This window comes from Pyxicephalus adspersus, chromosome 1, assembly GCF_032062135.1.
Source record: "Pyxicephalus adspersus chromosome 1, UCB_Pads_2.0, whole genome shotgun sequence".
Classification (NCBI taxonomy): domain Eukaryota; kingdom Metazoa; phylum Chordata; class Amphibia; order Anura; family Pyxicephalidae; genus Pyxicephalus; species Pyxicephalus adspersus.
Genome location: NC_092858.1, coordinates 99,056,432 through 99,074,696, shown reverse-complemented (window position 1 = coordinate 99,074,696; position 18,265 = coordinate 99,056,432). Strand labels below are relative to the sequence as shown.

The window sequence follows — 18,265 nt, the reverse complement described above, 5'->3', positions numbered from 1 at the left end:
GAATGGATGACACAGAGCAGCCTCACTGAGATCCCTGCATCCGAGGATGAGAGCTGCCGAGAGCTGGGCGGGGTATTCAAAGCAGCCGGGCGGAGCAACCGGCTGAAAACCTCTGGGGAGAACTATGTTTATAGCTGCCTTATGGCTAAAATGCAACATAAACTCTTGTCAATAATTGTGATACCCAGGTCTTTCTCCCAGGTAACCACAAAATGCAGCTTAGTGAGTGATGATGTAGCTAGAAGGGTTTGGTATGCATAAGAAAATATTCCCCTCAATGGACCATTTGCTTTACACATGGCTTCAAATGGCAGTAGGGGTTGGTCAAATTGTCCTAGGTGTGGCAGCAATCAAAGTATGTAAGTGGGCTGTATGGTGCACCATGCGCTTAAAGAGGGTAGTTCCTCGTTTAACTGCAATGTTTGGACTAGTATCCATTCTCCGCGCAAATGAAATTACATGCCCTGCTGAGACCATGATGGGAATACTTGGTTCGTCTTTCCCGTGGGGAAATTCGGATGTGGAAGAATAGGTGACAGAGGGGACGGATATGGCATTGTGGACTGTGAGGGAAAATATTTATTCAATGACAGCATAGGGCCTATTAATGAGTGTTTCATTAGATGGGATTAAGCTGTTGATGGAGCCCATGCTAACAACTCTATAGGTATTTCCGCTATTGTCCCATCTAACTGCACCCAAAGTTTTGTGTGTTTATTCGTACACTAGTCCGAAAGTCTCAGTAAACGAATAGCCTGTTGGTATAGTATCGGATCTGGGAAGGCTATGCCCCCCTTTGTTTTAGGCAGCCTCAGAGTTTATAGACCTTTGCTCAGAGTGTCTTGTCGCCAGTTAAATTTTGTGAATTCCATACAAAAGCGTGACATAATGTATGTAGGTACTCTGACCAGCATTGCCTGCAGTAGGTACAGGAGTCTGCGCATCACATTCATTTTCAGAATATTGCACCTACCGAATCATGTGAAAGCCAATTGTCTCTACTTCTGAAAGTCCTTGTGGATCTTATTGAGTAATGGGAGAAAATTTAGTTTGATCAGTTGTGTGTTTCACTGAGATTTGAGTACCCAAATATTTTATGGATGTTCTGGCCCATTTAAAGGGGAAATTCGGTTGTAAAGCCTGGTGTGTTTCCTTAGCAATGGACACGTTGAGTGCCTCATATTTTTGAAGATGTAACATTTGTTTATATCATGCCATGCCCAATTATTATATCCATTGACAGTGACATCCATTATAACCTCAATAATAACACATGGCACATGCTCTATGCTGATTTCTGTAACCAGATTTGAAAGTCAAGTCAGAAGATAGCCAGCCACCCATGACCTGCAGTGAGAAGGACTTTATATTGTATGTATTTTACATTTGTAATTTGCAAAGGAAATTTTACTTTGGTGTTGGAGTTCTGCAGGTAGATATACATGGAAAGGTATGCTTAGAACCCTTGAGGATTCTGCTATCTGAAGAGTTTGGATATTAAATCTGGTGACAAGTTTACTATTAGTGATAATAGAAGCATTGTGTTACATATAGAAGCAACTTTACTGTTCAAACACACCTATTGAAAATACCACGCAGTATTAATCTAGAACTATATTAATACAGTTTAAACGGAATATTATATGCATTTCTGTGCAGATTTTTTTAATTTTTATTTACTCTAGACTTACCAATGCAAGCACCCTACCATTCATGTGCTTTTCTGTTCATAGATGTAATCGTAATTTTACCCTTGGAAAACAAACTTTTTTTGTGACTTACATATCCACCAATGCATGGTGGTTGATTTCCTACTAAAAGTAACACATAATTACCCTCTGTAGTAATTTTGTTTCTTCACTATCTGAAAGAGACAATGGGTTTACTAGGTAATATTTTTCCACCTGTCCTGTCACAGTTCCTGGAGAACAAAATTCCCAAACGCATATACACTTCATTACCAGAAAGGCACAATACTACTTTTAAATGCATGTTTTTTTCCAGATCTAGTAGAGCACAGATTGATGAACAGAGGTAGGAGACCCCCTGTGCTTTTTCCCCGAGACCAGCACAAGTTTGTTTTGGGCGAGAATCATCTGTGATGTACGCAGCTTAAGTGTGCAACCTTGGTTTTGGAAGACATGTTTTTCAACCTCAACTATATGTGTTTTACTGCAGACACTGTAATAATGCCTAATCACTTATTCACTAATGCAAACCCATTGTAGATAACCTAAATCCACTAAACTACAGTCTCCTTTATACTCAGTGTTGTTCCGGCAGTGATCACTCCGCTGCAGGAGCAAAACTAATTATAAAGAAGATTTACCAGCCCAAAATGTCTTCCAAAGGGCTGCAATCTCTTTCATATGCATGTCCTTAGCACTTCTGTGGGCTAACAATGCAGTGTTCTTGTGACCTGAGTGTTTTTCAGCCTTGCCCAGTGTATCTGGCTAAACTACTACAACTATTCCCAACAACTTAAAGTTTGATTATTCTGTTGACCAAGATAAAAACAAGAAAGGGTGTCTGAGATAATGCAGGTGTGGAGGACACAAAGGGTAGCTCTAAATTTATGATATGGTCAACCAATCAAATTGTTTAAATTATCATAGAAATATTACTAAACAGTTCCAACAGTTGACATTTTAAAACTTGATCAATACAGCTGTGATAAAATATATACAATTTAATTTGGGTAAATTGACTACTGGAATGGATCTGGTCAATGACTAACTCTTGAACCTGCTGACAAAAAACTAAATAATTCCAAGTGAGTATGTGATAAAAAAAAAGTTATGTTCAAAGTGATTAGTAGACTCACAGATCCTAAACCCCCTTCATATATACAATAGATGGTATTGCTTACCTAGAAGGTTTTTGTTTTATTATATGCTCGGTTTGATTGCTTAAGGTTGTTTTAAAATAGAATAATACTACATACAATATCAGATGCTCATCTGTATTGAGCCTAAAAAAGAATAGACATCCATAGCACAAAACCCAAAATTTACATTGCAATGATCCACAATCTGAACTTTCTGTCCTTGTACTTGACCTTGAAAACCCCACTAAAGGTTTTATTATTGAGAATCTGTAGTAACATTGTACAATATATAGTGATAACATTATGCTAAATTATTCACCCAAATTGTCTTTAAATGCTTGAAATACAGGTAAGTATATCTGATTAAATTGATTAAATTGTTACCAGGCAGTCCTTTATTAAAAAAAAAAAAATCAACTAACACCTAACGGAAATAAATGTTTGCTTTGGTTGATTACAATTTTCCTTTATGACTTCGATGTAAATAATGAAAAAAAAAAACAGTTTTTAATGTATCTTTTATTGCCAAATCCAGTTCGTAATGGATTATGTTGTGTCGTGTTTTTCTTTAGTTGTTGTTGAAAAAACTCTTTCATCTCTGTATTTTCTTTCTATTTTTTTTCATTTCTGTATTTGTTGAGGACTTTAGGACATTTCTTCCAATGCCCTATGCACCCATCATATCTCATTATCTGTCTGCTCTCTTTATTTCATTGCTTTGGTACTGTATATTTTCCCAGCGTCTTTTAATTATTTTTCAAATGCTTCTTTGAATGTCACTGATACATTTTTTTAAATTCTCTCCCATCAAATTTTAATCTTTGCTTTGCTTTTTTACAATCTAATTACTGCTTTTTGTGGTCTTCACCATATAGTGATCTGAATCCTAATCTCCTCCCCCAAAGCTGGGCACTTCTTGGGTTGTTGACCTAATACTGCATTAGCAACCTGTCATCATGTGATCTGTTTGATTTCATGTCCTGTGATTTATTTCTCTTACTTTCTTAGAGTCATGAACATTTGTGATTCTAATGTCTTATCAACTTACTGTCATAACCATATTCCAACATTCAGTAAATGAATGAAGGTGAAGGGTATGCTGGGGTATGTTTCTGACACCTATAAGAAGTGAAGAAGGAAGTTACTTGTATAAAAATATCCTAAACATTACAGAACAAGTACATTTAAATGTGACTAACCACTAGCTGTACAATTTATATTACTTTCCTGATGCAGGCGTTCCTTGCATGCCAATGCCCTACTTATATCCTAATATCATGCTTCAGCTTTCCTGCATTCACAGATTTCAACTTGTAAAAGTTGCTTTTCACTACTTTTTATATGTTCCTTGATAAGCACATATATGTTATTATTAGTAATATTCTTTATTTATTCATATGGGAATGATATGCATAATCTGTCATGCCAGCACAAAGTCCAGCACAACCTTTTTCTATATGCAGCAGGAAGCCTGTTTCTAATTCCTTGCTATTACCGCCACTGTACCGTATTATATAATTACCTGATTAGAGTTACTCGTGCCATTCACACTTTATGGCTTGTAGAGTTGATATTGTGATTTTTTTTCCTTTTCTTTTTACTTGTCCAAGAGCTACAATTGTAAATTAAATTCAGCACATTTCAGCTTGCCAAATATAAATTGCCAAAAATATGTTTTCATGCTTTAGTCATCATGCTTAGTCTGGGTAGTGCATTGGAGCTTTTCAACATTATCTTATTTTCTTTTTCCATCCCTAAACCAATTCATAGGAATTTTGAGGAACTGACAATTTTATGTCAAGGTTTACTTCTTCACTGGTGTTAGCTTCCCTTAAATGTTCTGCATTGTTGATCCTAATGACTAATAATAAGGGGAATTGATAATTGCTTTGATGGATGGATTTAGGATACATGAGCCTACATCCAACTAAAAGCAATTTATCTTTTAATTTGAATTCAGTTTCCTATTATATTTCTCAATGTTGTTAAATATATCCCACAAATGATATTGTACAAGGGGTGGGAGGGAGGTTTGAATCAATGACTTTATAACATAAAAAATGCATTTTATAACAATATATAAAAACAAATAATTTTTAACTTTTTCAGGTTGAAACCATCTCAGACTCAGACACAGAAGGAAAGAGCCGGAGAGAGTTTCACTCTATAGGGGTACAGGTAGAAGATGACAGAAGGTACCTATATTTTTATATAAAAAATAACTAGTGCACTTTAATTAGGCAAACTAAGACATAATAAAATAGTAGAATCTTGGTGTCCCATAAAATTAATGTATGTCTACTAGTGTGTTGTTATGTGTATATTACTAATAAATTAATTTTACATTATGAATTTTCTATAGGTTTATATACATGTAATCTTTAAAAAAACAGTTGAATTAGGCATTTTTTTTCAGGCATGGTTTAATTTAATGCCTTGACGATGAAAATAGGATAGGATATCCCTAGGTCTCCTTGTATTTTATTTACTCGTTGCCCCTATATCTGTGTTTTTCCCCTCTTTGTGCACTTTCTGTGAGCGCAGGGCACCATGTACACACCCCTTGGGAGTACAGCATGATGCCAGCATGAGTTCATAGTACTGCTAGACAGAATGGTGCTCACACATTGGTACATGAGAGCTGTTCTGCAAGGACTGCCCCCTTGCCCATGATAGAAAAGGAGAGAGGGGACCCTTTTTTGTCTTCTGAATAGACAAAAGACACCTAAACAAAGGTGACATTTAAATATCCCTTAACAAAAAATTGTTTCTATTGTGCCATTCCTCAATAATGTAATGTGTTCTTTGTGTTCTTCCCTGTGTGCATATTCCTTACATTCTGTGTTCCCGGCAAACTTGCACCCCCACCTCCTAGCCCTTGTGACCTCCATGTGCAGATTCTTCTCTGCATGTTGTAAGGTATACTTGGTGTGCTAATAATTTTTTGTGGCTAGGCATGTGGCACAACATCAGATTTAGATGGCAGTAAAATTGGCAGTATTTCATGCACTTTAACCACCATTTTTGCTAGACCCCTATCCTCTTATAGTCATAGCTATATATTTTTTCTAATTTGTATGTATATTTAGAGCTCCAGGGAACAATTTGCCCTGCTGTATTGTGTTTATGCCAGTACTACATTTTTTACACAGTAGGAACAATGTAAGTGGATTGTATTTGGTAAATGGGACAATTTAATTTGGGAATAAAAGGTAATCTACATTACTAATGGTTTTAAATCCACAAATGAGCAAATATAAGACACTTTACAATGGAATCCTTTATAGATTTTAACCACTGTACCACAGATAGTATATAAAAGTTTCACATTTCATATTGTATTTTTTCCATGTTTCTTGCTTTAAGATCCTGGTAACCTGTACTTCTTCAGTTGCCTTTTGTGTTTTATAAGTGTGAATAAAAACTAACCTTTTTTTCCCTGAAGACCCATTTATGTCCTATTAAAACCTGGGTAGAAATGCTAACAATAGATGGTGCATGAGCTTCAGGATGAACAATGAGCAGAAGACAGTAGAATATTTTTAAGTTTAGCTTTTCATTTTGTGCTTTCTTATACCTACAGGGCTGAGCAGTGCCTTCTTACAACATGAGGCATTTACATGTCATCACTGCCACCAAAATTCCCAAATATATTTTAAATAAGTTTAAACCTAATTTAACCTTCTGAGCGGTAACCCTCAGTGCGGCTTGGGGTAAAAAAAAAAACATCTGATAGCAGTAACCCTGAACCACACTTGGGGTAGCTAAAAAATAATTATTAAAGACTTACCTGGTCCTGCTGGCGTCCTCCAGTGTTCTGCCTGTCCGATTCCCACCTCTGTCCGTGTCCTCTTCCTCCGTTCAAAGTAATTTTGAATGAATCCAGTTCAAAGTAATTTTATATATATATATATATATTTTTTTTTTTATATATATATATATATTTATTTAATATTCATATTTATTATTCATTTACAATATTTATATCAATTTTTGATTTAGTGCGATTTATTATTTTCACATTATTTTGTGTTTTAAACTTTATTTTATTTATTATTATATTTATTTATTATATAAAATATAATAATACTATGAAAATATATATATATATATATATATATATATATATATATATATATATATATAAAATGCCTTCTAAGCTAATTTTATTAGCAGACTGTACTGGATACTTTATCTGGATTTCCACCAGTATGTATGACCTGATTTATTTCAGTTCTTCAAGACTGGAGGATATAGACTATAATGGGTGAACCTGGGTGATCCAGCAAATCTGGAATGGATTTGGTAAAGGATTAAAACATTTTCCAACTAAAACCAAATGTTTTTTAAGAAATTCTTTCCAGTTTTGCTGGATTACCTAGATTCTTCCATAATAGTCCATTCCCTCCAGTCTTGGAAATCAGGCTCATTATGTTACCTATCTTTGATCAATGAGACATTGGGGTAGAAGTCTGAAGGTGTTAAAAGTAATATCAATCCTGATCTATCTGTTTATTATTCACTAATAAAAATGTCCCCTTTTTCAGTTTTCCAGAAATTTTAGACAGCTACCAGGCATTTTACTGGCTCCTTATAAAAAGGTCAGGTTCAGGACAGGTGGAAACAAAGTCAGTAATATTTACAGAGTAATACCGTGATTAAAAAGATTGTAATTTTCTTTTTGCAAAAGGTGGCAAACATTGTTTTTTATTATAAAGAATCTATATTGTAGGAACAGAATGAAATGCAATCATCGTAATTGAATTTTGTGTAATAACAAAATATGTGGCTCCATGGTGACATAGAAAGCAATGTGGTAATAGAGTCAAATACTAATATGCAGTAAGGTATAATCACCCACCAGGTTACAATTTCTAAGGACACACAGGGAAGTATAATAGTATGCTTACCGCTGAAGCACAGAGGGCTCTGATAACAAGCAGTTCAATGTACCTAGATGCGGAATAACTCCATGTATGAGGATATAAACATATAATGTTATATAATGCAGGTAATTCTTGTGTAGCTGGATACTAATATTAATGGACGTGTAAAGGGACCTCTATATTAGGGATACAAATATATTTCAATAATGTGTGCAGAAGGTGATAGACTGCAGGGCTCTTTGTATCTGTCTGTCTCCATGGGGTACTTTTCTAACAATGTCCATTTGATGCACTATTCTCATAGCACACCTCTGGCATGAGTTACTATGGCAACAAAACACCCTGAGGATGCCAGGAAAGAAAGTACAAATGCTGAATATTAACCCTGGATGCTCAGAAATATACTCAAGACCAGAATGCATTAATGAACGTGTAATGAACAGAACCTTATGTTGTGCTACAAATAGAAACTCTGTCTGATAAATTGTGTTAGATAAATAGGACAGCAAGTAAAACTATGCAACATGCAAAGTGCAGTTAGCAAAACAATTCATTGTGTATAAGTGTAGCTTCAATTTTTTTTGGGGGGGGGTAATTGTCCTGAACTCTTCAATGTATTTTATACAAGCTTGCTAAATGACAACAAATGTGTAGAGTTTACTAATAGCATATTTATACAAAGTGATCCAACCCCCGAGTTACCTTTTATCAAGGAAGAGTACCTTACTTGCAGCACATCTCAACTCATAGCCAAGATCCTCCATGCCTGTTGGTTATGAAATCACATATTTAGGATTATGTTACAGTACTGTATAATTATTCACCAATTCCTCTTGATTTTGTATCATTACAACCTTAAATTCCAATGTTTTTTATTGCGGTTTCAATTCAGGTAGTCTGGGGTTGGTTTGCATGACTTGCAGATAAAATCTTTTGCTAAACACAGCTGAAGTTGTGGGTGATCTTAAGAGCTGAGCTAATCTGTAGCATCTTGTAGCTCTTTAACGAGGAAGACAAACTCTGCAGTTGTTTCTTTTAGCATATCAAAGCACAGCTTGCAACAGAAGTTAAAAAATGTCTAGACGCCATAAAGTTTTGTTTTTTTTTTTTGCTTTGTTTGTGATTAACTCTTATTGAGGATTTTATAAAGTAAAGCTACGTACACACTTCCAATTATTATCGTTGGAAAACGAACGACGAACGATCCTGCACGATATCTACGAACGATCGTATAGCACCGATCCTGCACATACAGATAACGACACGATCGTTCGTAGATATTGTACACACAATAGATACGATCGTTTGAGCGATAGAGGAACTATGTGCACGACAGAAAGTGAACGAACATTCGTTCATTACGCATGCTCAGACCATGGACGATCAACGAACGATCGTACACACGAACGATGGTCAACGATCGTCGTCCAATCCGATCCGCCGGTCCGGTCGTTCGTTTCCAACGACTTTCCTCGTTCGTCGGCGTCGTTGGTTACTTTTTTTACGAACGATTTTTGCCCAATCGATCGTTCGTCCGTGAACGATAAAAATTGGAAGTGTGTACGCACCTTAACTGACACCACACTGCCTATTAATATGTTGAGACAAACATCTGTCCTAATTGCTTTTATTAAAATAATCTACCTGTTCTGACTTACATACAAATTCAACTTAAAAACAAATCTACAGCCCCTATCTCGTATGTAACACAGGGACAACCTGTACACTCTACAACTTAGCCCTAATTGTTAAATTAAAAAAAAAAGAAAATTTTTTATAAAAAATCTCAGGTACCACTCACTATCTTAGGACCTTACATAATTAGTTAAAGTAGACCAACTATGTGCAACTTAATTCCAAATGAATCCAAAAAAACTTAACTGCATGCAAATATAAAATACAAACTTAGTCTAGCTTTGGTGTCTTTAATACTTTATTCAATAGATTTATTGCAAACAATGTAAGTAACTGAATTAGACTTGGTTTCAGTTTCTTCAGCTATGCTGCAGAACTCAGAAAATGTGCAAAAAAACACAATGAACCTTGTAGATGTGCTGTAGTGCATAGAACATGCTGATTGGTTGAGAAAGTAGGGTGACAAAGATATAAGCTAATAAGAGCGATGCTTCACTGGACAGTCATAGGGTGGACATGGAAAGGGGACTCGTGAATTAAAACATGTCATAAATAACATTTTTTAGAAGCACTAATCAATTATCTCTTAGAAGTCTATTTATAAAGCAATGAGTCTGACATTCACTGAAACATTCCTTGCTGGAAAATCAGTTCCTGACATTTAAATGCCTGGACCTGGAAGTTTCTGGACCAGAGAAAGTTTCAGTAAATACAGTTTTAACTGCTTTATAAATAGACCCCTTGGAGTATTGTATATATTGTATAAAAAATGTATGCCGCTGAAAATGAAAAGAATATCTAGGCAGCCAATAGAAGGATAACTAGCAACTATCAAAACTTAGTGACAAAGTATATCAGATAATAGTCCTGGAAACAAGCAATAGAGAACCCTAAAGGAGCTCCAGAGATCAACAGATGACAGAAATCATCAATGAACCAATGAGATCAGAGAAATCATCTATTGCACAACTACATAACATGCTGGGATTTATGAAAAAATAATCAGAAGTCAGGCATTGCTAATAATCCCATATCATTTGCCTCTCAGGCTTGCCAGGAGGCATTTGGGAGACATAGCAAATATGTAAAAAAAAGCGTCTTCGGCTTCTCTGGTCTGGTGAGATCAAAACTGATAAACAAAATGCTATGTGTGTAGAATTCCAAGCACCATCAAAACACTATTTTATGGGTAAAAATGGCAGTATCGGTATCAGTAATGTTGGAATTAGGTTTTTCTGCACAGACTGACAAACTGGTCAGCATGGTAAGCAAGTTCACCTTCCAATAGAACAATAACACTAAAAACAAAAATTGAAGGTTGCAAATATGCCAAACTGATTACCCCAAGAATTTTTAGTTTTTAGTGTAACAAATATTAAGAACAGACACCCAAATGAGTAGCACATACCAAAAAAATCACACTTTCATTTAGATTGCTAACAGGCGGACAGGAATTTATAGGTACATATATTTGTCCTACATAGAACAATCACAATTACGGAATAAAGTAAGCATGTGATAACAGAAGAGAGCCTATTTTAAGGATACCATAAATGACTTATGATAATGTTTAATTCTATCTATGGTACAACATAAAATGTCCTTAACTAAATGTAGTTCTAAAGTTGTCTTTCCTACTCCACCATCCATGATGGCAATGTGGTAGGAGTGAAATTGCTTTCTTATGTTGTGTTTTAGTCAAATATTCAAAATATAGGATTTTAAAGAAATGTATGGAATGTTCTATGGATGAAAAATATTCATATTCATTATCATAGGGCTATATTTTTAAACAGGGAATCAGACATTCCCTTGAACATTCCCTTGTGGGAATTTTCCAGTTCTATGTATTTTAATGACAGTAATTGATTCCCACCAGGCAATGTTTGAGGGGATGTCAGATTACCGGTTTTAAAAATAGAGCCCATAAAGTTCTTAACACCTGTTGGCAGGTGCACTGGGGTATATCAGTAAAACACTTTTTTTAAATGTATTGCATCACAGTGATAATAGTTTGCTCAGTAAGGGTGTTGTAGAAATTAAATTCTAATACGGCTATGAGTATTGTTGCTCTATTTCTTGTATATAGTTGACTTTAATACAATATGCCAATTATGCACCATTTTCAGCTGTTTCTTAGTCAATTAAATAAAACCATAGCAATATATTTGTTAAATTATTCATATTTCTGCAGATTTTATTGACAAAATCCTGTTCTTAGGGCAATATGTTTGCTGTGTGTAGTTTATAAATATTTAAAAAATTTAGTTGATACTTTTTGATACTTTTAATGTCCATGATAGGAATTCACTCACAGCAAACAGACCTTATAAAAGAGAAAGGGTGCTTGAAGTGACAACCACAGATAATGCTGTGTAGAACCAATGAAAATAGAAGAAGTCACCAGCACTCCAAAGTACAGGAATCTTGCTTTATTGTAAAAGTAAAGTCAAAACATGTTTGGGGGAACATAGTAGTCGTCTGGCTGTGGTAGTTTTCAATAGCTTTCAAAAACTGACAACCAGATAAAAGAGTTAGGAGCAGTTCATTACCAAATAATAATGTGTAGGTATACTAGAGTGTCATTAGTTCTGAATGTCACTCTAACACAGTTAGGTTATCCACCTGCTCTGCTTGCAGTGCACTTCTGTATACTGCGTTGGTAAAAAAGGCCAAAGTGCAATTTTGGTTGCAATTTAATGCATTGGCAAAAAAAATAGGCTGTCCTAACACAATGGCCCTAATGTAATAAAGCTCCTCAAGGCTGGAGAGAATACACTTTCATCAGTGAAACTGGGTGATCCAGCAAACCTGGAACTGATCTGGTCCAGAATTGAAAACATTTGCTAACAAATAGCTAATGACTTTTAGGAAGTCCATTCCAGGTTTGCTGGATCAGATCACCCAGCTTTACTGATGAAAGTGTATACTCTCCAGCCTTGGAGAGCTTTAATAAATCAGGCTCAATGTACCTGAATTCATGATGTTATGTGCTTTATTGTGTAGGCATTGACGCATTAACGTATGAATCCATCCCTAAATTCCACTACTGAGTCCTGCATTGTCCCTGTATCCGTCTTTCGCCCGGGCAAAGGGAGCGCCGGGCCCCGACATCTTCTTTCTTCTTCTGGGTTCTTGTTCCTGCGTCACCCGATCTGGCAATGAACAGACCCGAGATCAGGTGACATAGATTGGGAAGAAAGATTGTGGATCGGCAATTTTTTTTTCTATTGATGAAAGGGGCTCCTTCTGCGCATGCCTATATTAGGGCATACAAGCAGCCAAGAGCCAAGAGGTTTCACCCCGAGACGAATGGCCAGACCGAACGAACCAACCAATCATTGGAACAATACCTCCGGAGCTTTATATCTGATTGCCAGGAGAGATGGGCTGACTACCTCCCCTTTGCGGAGGTGGCATATAACAAATCTTAGAAAGGCAGTAGCCCAGCAGAAAAAGTTTGCAGATCGCCATAGGTCCCCTGAGCCCCAGTTCCAACCAGGTAAGCATGATGTAGGTAAGCATGATGTAGGTATCCCGGGAAGCTTTGCGCCCCCATTCTGTTTTGATCGCAACAGAAAGAGGAGGTGGTTCCCCTTTTTTTTTAAAAAAAAAAAGGTGTTGCACTTTAAAACAAACAAACAAACAAAATTGTTACTTTAAATAAAAGGGCTGTCTACCCTTTTATTTAAAGTAAAAATTCTGAGTTTAGGCCTGCTTTAACTGACCAAACAATGCCTAAGCTTGCTCATACAGAATATACATATATATAACATTTTTTACAATATACATATATATAACTTATTTTTAACATTTTAGCCTAAACCTAACCTTGGGACTGAATGCTTTTACTAGCCTTAACATTGAACTTAATCCCTAACACTTACTAGATGAAAAAAAAAATGCTTACAGTAATGTCAAAATATACCTACCTATACCTATACCTATCTATCTCCTGCCACTGACATCCAGTGATTTGTACCCAATATACTCATAATAATGTCAGGAAATCATTATCATATGTGATACTCTGTAAAATAATTGCATACATTTAGGATATTATTTGCTAATCTATGTCTACAGTTATCATGACAGCTCAACTAGACTGGTTTCAAATACGTCTTCTGCAAACACACTGTTCATATAATAACCTTGAATCAGTAAACAAAGGATTTACAGTGAAAGAGATGTAAAGAGTTATCTTTTGCCTTAGAAATGAAAATTTATGTCATGCCTTCCTTTGCCTAAGAACATTACAAGCTCATGAATTTTTATTATAATGACAAAAGCACCATGAAATTGAAGTTGACATTTATTGATATTCATAACATTTTGGTTGATTATATTTTAAAATTTGAATAGGAATTTACAATAAACAATTGCCAAAGAACGTGCATGTTTTAACCTATGTTTCCTTGACTGTGCTTTTATTTATCACCAGGAAAGCCAGGTTTAAGCGTTCTAACAGTGTGACAGCAGGAGTGCAAGCTGACTTGGAGCTTGAAGGCTTCCCAGGACTTACTGTCCCCACAGAAGACAAAGGCCTACAGTTTGGATGTTCATTTCAGCGCCATTCCTCTGAGCCTTCGGACACCAGCCAGCAGTATTCAGTGTATAAGACAGTACACACACAGGGCCAGTGGGCATACAGAGAGGACTATCAGATGCAGTATGATACAGCCGAAGAAGCTCGGCAAGAATCCTGGATGGACAGAGCCACTCGTAGCCTCCCAGATTCTGGAAGAGCATCTCCCTGTCACCGTGATGGGGAGTGGTTCATCAAGATGTTGCAGGCAGAAGTGGAAAGGATGGAAGGGTGGTGCCAACAAATGGAGAGAGATGCAGAAGAATATGATTTACCAGAGGAGAGTAAGTTCTCTCATGTTTTGTCTAAAACAAATGGGAGAGTTCTAGAATAAAAACATTGTTGTGGCACATACTTATTAGAAATCAAGGACATTAGGAAAATGTATTAACCGTTAATATTTAACTTGGGACCCTTCTTGAGCCAAAACGTTTCATTTTGTTTTGGAAAAATTAGGGGTATGTTAGAACCCCTGCTTGATTTAGAGGAGACCCTATTGGGGGGACTCCTCTAACTTTCTAATAGGAAAGCAAGTGTTAGGCAATGTTATCATTCAGGACAGAAACTGCAACAAAACCTGACCGCCTGTATCACTTTCTCTAATCAGAATAGCAAGGTACAGTAGAGGTGTACGCACACATTAAGGGAAAGAGGCCAAGCTAATTGACAAACCCCATGTTTTAAACAGCTGATAATAATACTTGGCTTCTATACTAAGGACAACATTCACCCACTAACACTAACTTGTAACCTTATACTGACAGGAGTGTGTTGGAGCTGCCCCCCATACTATGTTCTAGGACCTAACATAAGCAAGATATTCAGAAGCATGTTAGACTCTTAGTCATACAATGGTTTGTTTTAGGGTGCAAAATGTGACAATACCTTGATGGTGATAGTGCCACCACCTGCTATTGCTGTATGCTGAAAATAGTATATCTGCACATCTATGTAATTTTTCATGACATTTATGAGTGTGTCCAGGGTTTCCAGTGACTCTGCCATGATCAGGAATCTAACTGTATTTTTGCCATTAGGATGTTCTGAGTATTTTCTTTGAAAACCAGGCAGAACATTAGAACCTTGCACATACCTTAATAACTAACATTTTTGTTGGGGGTAAGAACACTGTCAATTGTTTAGTGATCGAACAGTAATGTGGGACACCAGTACTGACACTGGATTTCCATTCAAGATGGTTGTATACATTTGTCTCCAGTAACAAAAATCTAGTGTTTTAGCTTTAGAAAAATACCAAATATTTGCAAAGATTAACATAAATTCCATATGTGATTAGTGATCTTTTGTGATCAAATGACAATCAGTAAGTGTTTCATATCCCAAAAAGGTCAAACATGAACATTTTCAAACATTATTAGGAAAGCTTTTCATCTGAATTTCAAATCGGAGAGAGACTGTATAAGAAACCTCAAAGGGATGCAATATACTCACTGTCAAATGCTGTGTGTTCATTTTTATGAGAGTGTAAATGCATCCAACTGTTTGTCCCAATTTGTGCCCCAGGTCAGTCAATTAGCTTGTTGAATGTTTGCAGAAGTGCTAATATGTTATACTGAGAAGTGTTAGCCTACAGACTATTAAAATTACATTCCCTTATGACATCATCGTTAATAGGCAAACTGCATTGAGAGCAGATTTCATCGAAGAGTAAAAAAGTGAGTAATATTTGACTGCTGTGAATTTTCTAAGTCAATGCCACTATCTTTCACTGACCTTATGCTTTCAATCCCAGCACCTTTAGCCACTGTTTTGTCCCAGTCGGCATATCATTTCATCATCATAGGCTATTATTACTTGGGGTACATTTACTACATTTTAGCACCTCTCCTTTTTTATCTACTCCTTTTTTTTTTTTCTTTTTTTTTTAACTTTTTCACAGCAGCTGTCCCTGTCTTTTTGATTTTGGTCCATAGACCTAAATCTATTTGCCAATGCACAGTAGCGGCTAAAATTGGCTTTTTTAGGACAGGACTTATACACTATCTCCAAACAATTGGGGGGAAACTGTTTGTTTTTTAAAATAAGCTAAGAAGTCTTGGTAGTTAGGACCCACAATTTCTTTTTTTTTATTCAGCAGTGGCACCATTAGGTTTGGCTTCGTATTTTCCACCCTTACCTCATGGGGTGCGACAAGATACAAACCTTAGCACACTGGGCCAACTTTTTTGCTGTTTGCCCCTTTTTTTTTTAACTCTGGGCCCTCGGTCTGCAGCCAGAAATGGTTGCCAGAATCCTGAACTTTGGTAATGGGTGGTGGGCTCTATATGGGTACAGAAGATTCTGTTGTCCTGTTCTTTGTTGTGTTCATTACCTAGACATTGTTTAAAACTACACTCTCTGCTTTAACTATAATTAGTTGTGTGGTTATTCGTTCATATTAACAGGCAGTGACTGGTGAACTACCTATATAAATGTACAATCACCAAATTAAGTTGTACATAATAGGTAATATGCCAGATGTACAAAAAAAGTATAGTCATAGCCAATTTAATGGCAACCTCCCAAATTGATTTTACTGAATAAATTGAAATAATTCAAATATAGCTTGGAAAGGCTTTGAATGGCATGGTATCTCCAAGTTCGAAAATGACATATAAGTGGAGTAATTGCAGTCCCTGTGGAGAAGGATTTACTTGTTTAACTAGATATGACTATATAATAAAACACTCCAGTATTATATTCCCCCCCCGCCTGAAGACTAACACATTGGTAAAATTTCACATCTCAAATTTTCCTGTTTTCTGTAGACACTTGGTGACCTGTGCCTTTTCTCCAGTGAAATAAAGAAATAAATTCTGAGATTAATGGTAATAGTGTTTGTCTTTAAAAAGATTCACATGAATTATTTACAATATTTCTTCATACAGAGGTTGTTGAGGTTCCTGGAAACCCAAAGCAGAATTCCAGATATGCTTAGATCACTTATATCAATACGGTCTTTCCTGGAAATATATACATTTCAAACCATTGATGCACTAGTTATAAATATGCTCATCCACTACAGGCCTTTAAAAAATATTGGGAATGCTAATGGCAAAATTGTCCATTTGCTGTTGTCAGTTGAATCATAGTTTGAATCTAGAGCTCCATCTAGTGTTAGAAAAGAAGAGGAGGGGCTCAAATATTGTGACCCAGAGGCTTTCATAACAATAATGATACAATACACCAACTATAGCTATACTGTATACACAAAGCTTACTTTTTAAAAATCTTACAAATCTTACATGTCTAGAACAGAAATATGTTCTGGAAGTTTAAAGCATCAGGTTTAGAACAATGAACTAGTCTCCAGCATTGCTGTTATCTCCCTCCTATTGTGTGTTACTTCCTCAACCTCCTAGATTCCTAGAAGCTGTTGGGGGCAGTGTCCATCCTCCTCCTGTGTCACTGTCTGTGTCTGTCTGTCATTTTGCAGCCATTGAGCAGAGTAGTTCCTGGTTCAAACCTTGTTCTGCTATTGGTTGCTAGCCTTATTTATACCTTCCTGATTCTAGGCTATGGTTGCTGGATACTCTTGTAACCTGAGATTTGCTCAGTCACTCTCTGCTAAATTAAGCCTATTTGGAATCCTGACCTGTACCTGACCTTGACTACACTTCCCTACCACCTGCCCTGACACGTGCTTGAACCTGGAATATGCTTGCCTGCTTCCGTCCTGATCTGCACCTGGACTTAAACTACACTTGCCTGCCGCCTGCCTTGTGTCTAGATTTAGACTGTGCTTGCCAACCACCTGTCCTCAGTCTGCCTAGACCTTGCGTCTGTAGTCCTACTGAGTACCTAATTTTGGCTGTCCCTACACCAAAGTCCTCTGTTCCGCTCAGCCCTGTTGGGGACACTTAGACTCGGCTTCCTAGGTAATCCCGCGTCACCTGCCAGGGAAAGTAGCCCTTACAATTGCCCTGGGGTCTCCCTACAGCTGATTTTTCCCTTTTACTGACTTTTAATGACTTGTACTGCGCTGTCTCTATGTTGGTTGGTAAAGGAAGGGCTTTGCCTCCCCATGTTAGAAACTTCAGCTAGGAAAACATTGAGTAGAACTGTAATTAACTGAAATTAAACTGAATGAAATGACATATCCAATAATTTTTTTTTCAGTGGTATTTTAAAGGTATTCTTTATAGTAACTGTCTTATAAAAAAAAAAAAAAAAAAAAAAACATCTCCCCTTTTGTTGTGTGTTACTTCCCCCACATCCTAGTTCTGTGGTCGGCAAGCTCTGGCCTTTAGGCCAGATACGGCCTAGACAGTAGTTTGTTCCAGCCTAACGCCCCTGTCCGATACAGCCTAATCCCAGCCGGTAACCGGTGGC

The 18,265-nt window shown here is 36.6% G+C and overlaps 1 protein-coding gene across 1 annotated transcript in view; it reads left to right on the top strand.

The window, feature by feature from the left end:
• DLGAP3 (DLG associated protein 3) overlaps positions 1 to 18,265 on the top strand; it is a 208,617-nt gene that overhangs the window by 182,277 nt on the left and 8,075 nt on the right. Inside the window, exons 9-10 of the mRNA XM_072409062.1 lie at positions 4,937 to 5,022; positions 13,790 to 14,217. Of these exons, the coding sequence (XP_072265163.1) occupies positions 4,937 to 5,022; positions 13,790 to 14,217 (514 nt within the window). The remainder of the gene's footprint in view (positions 1 to 4,936; positions 5,023 to 13,789; positions 14,218 to 18,265) is intronic.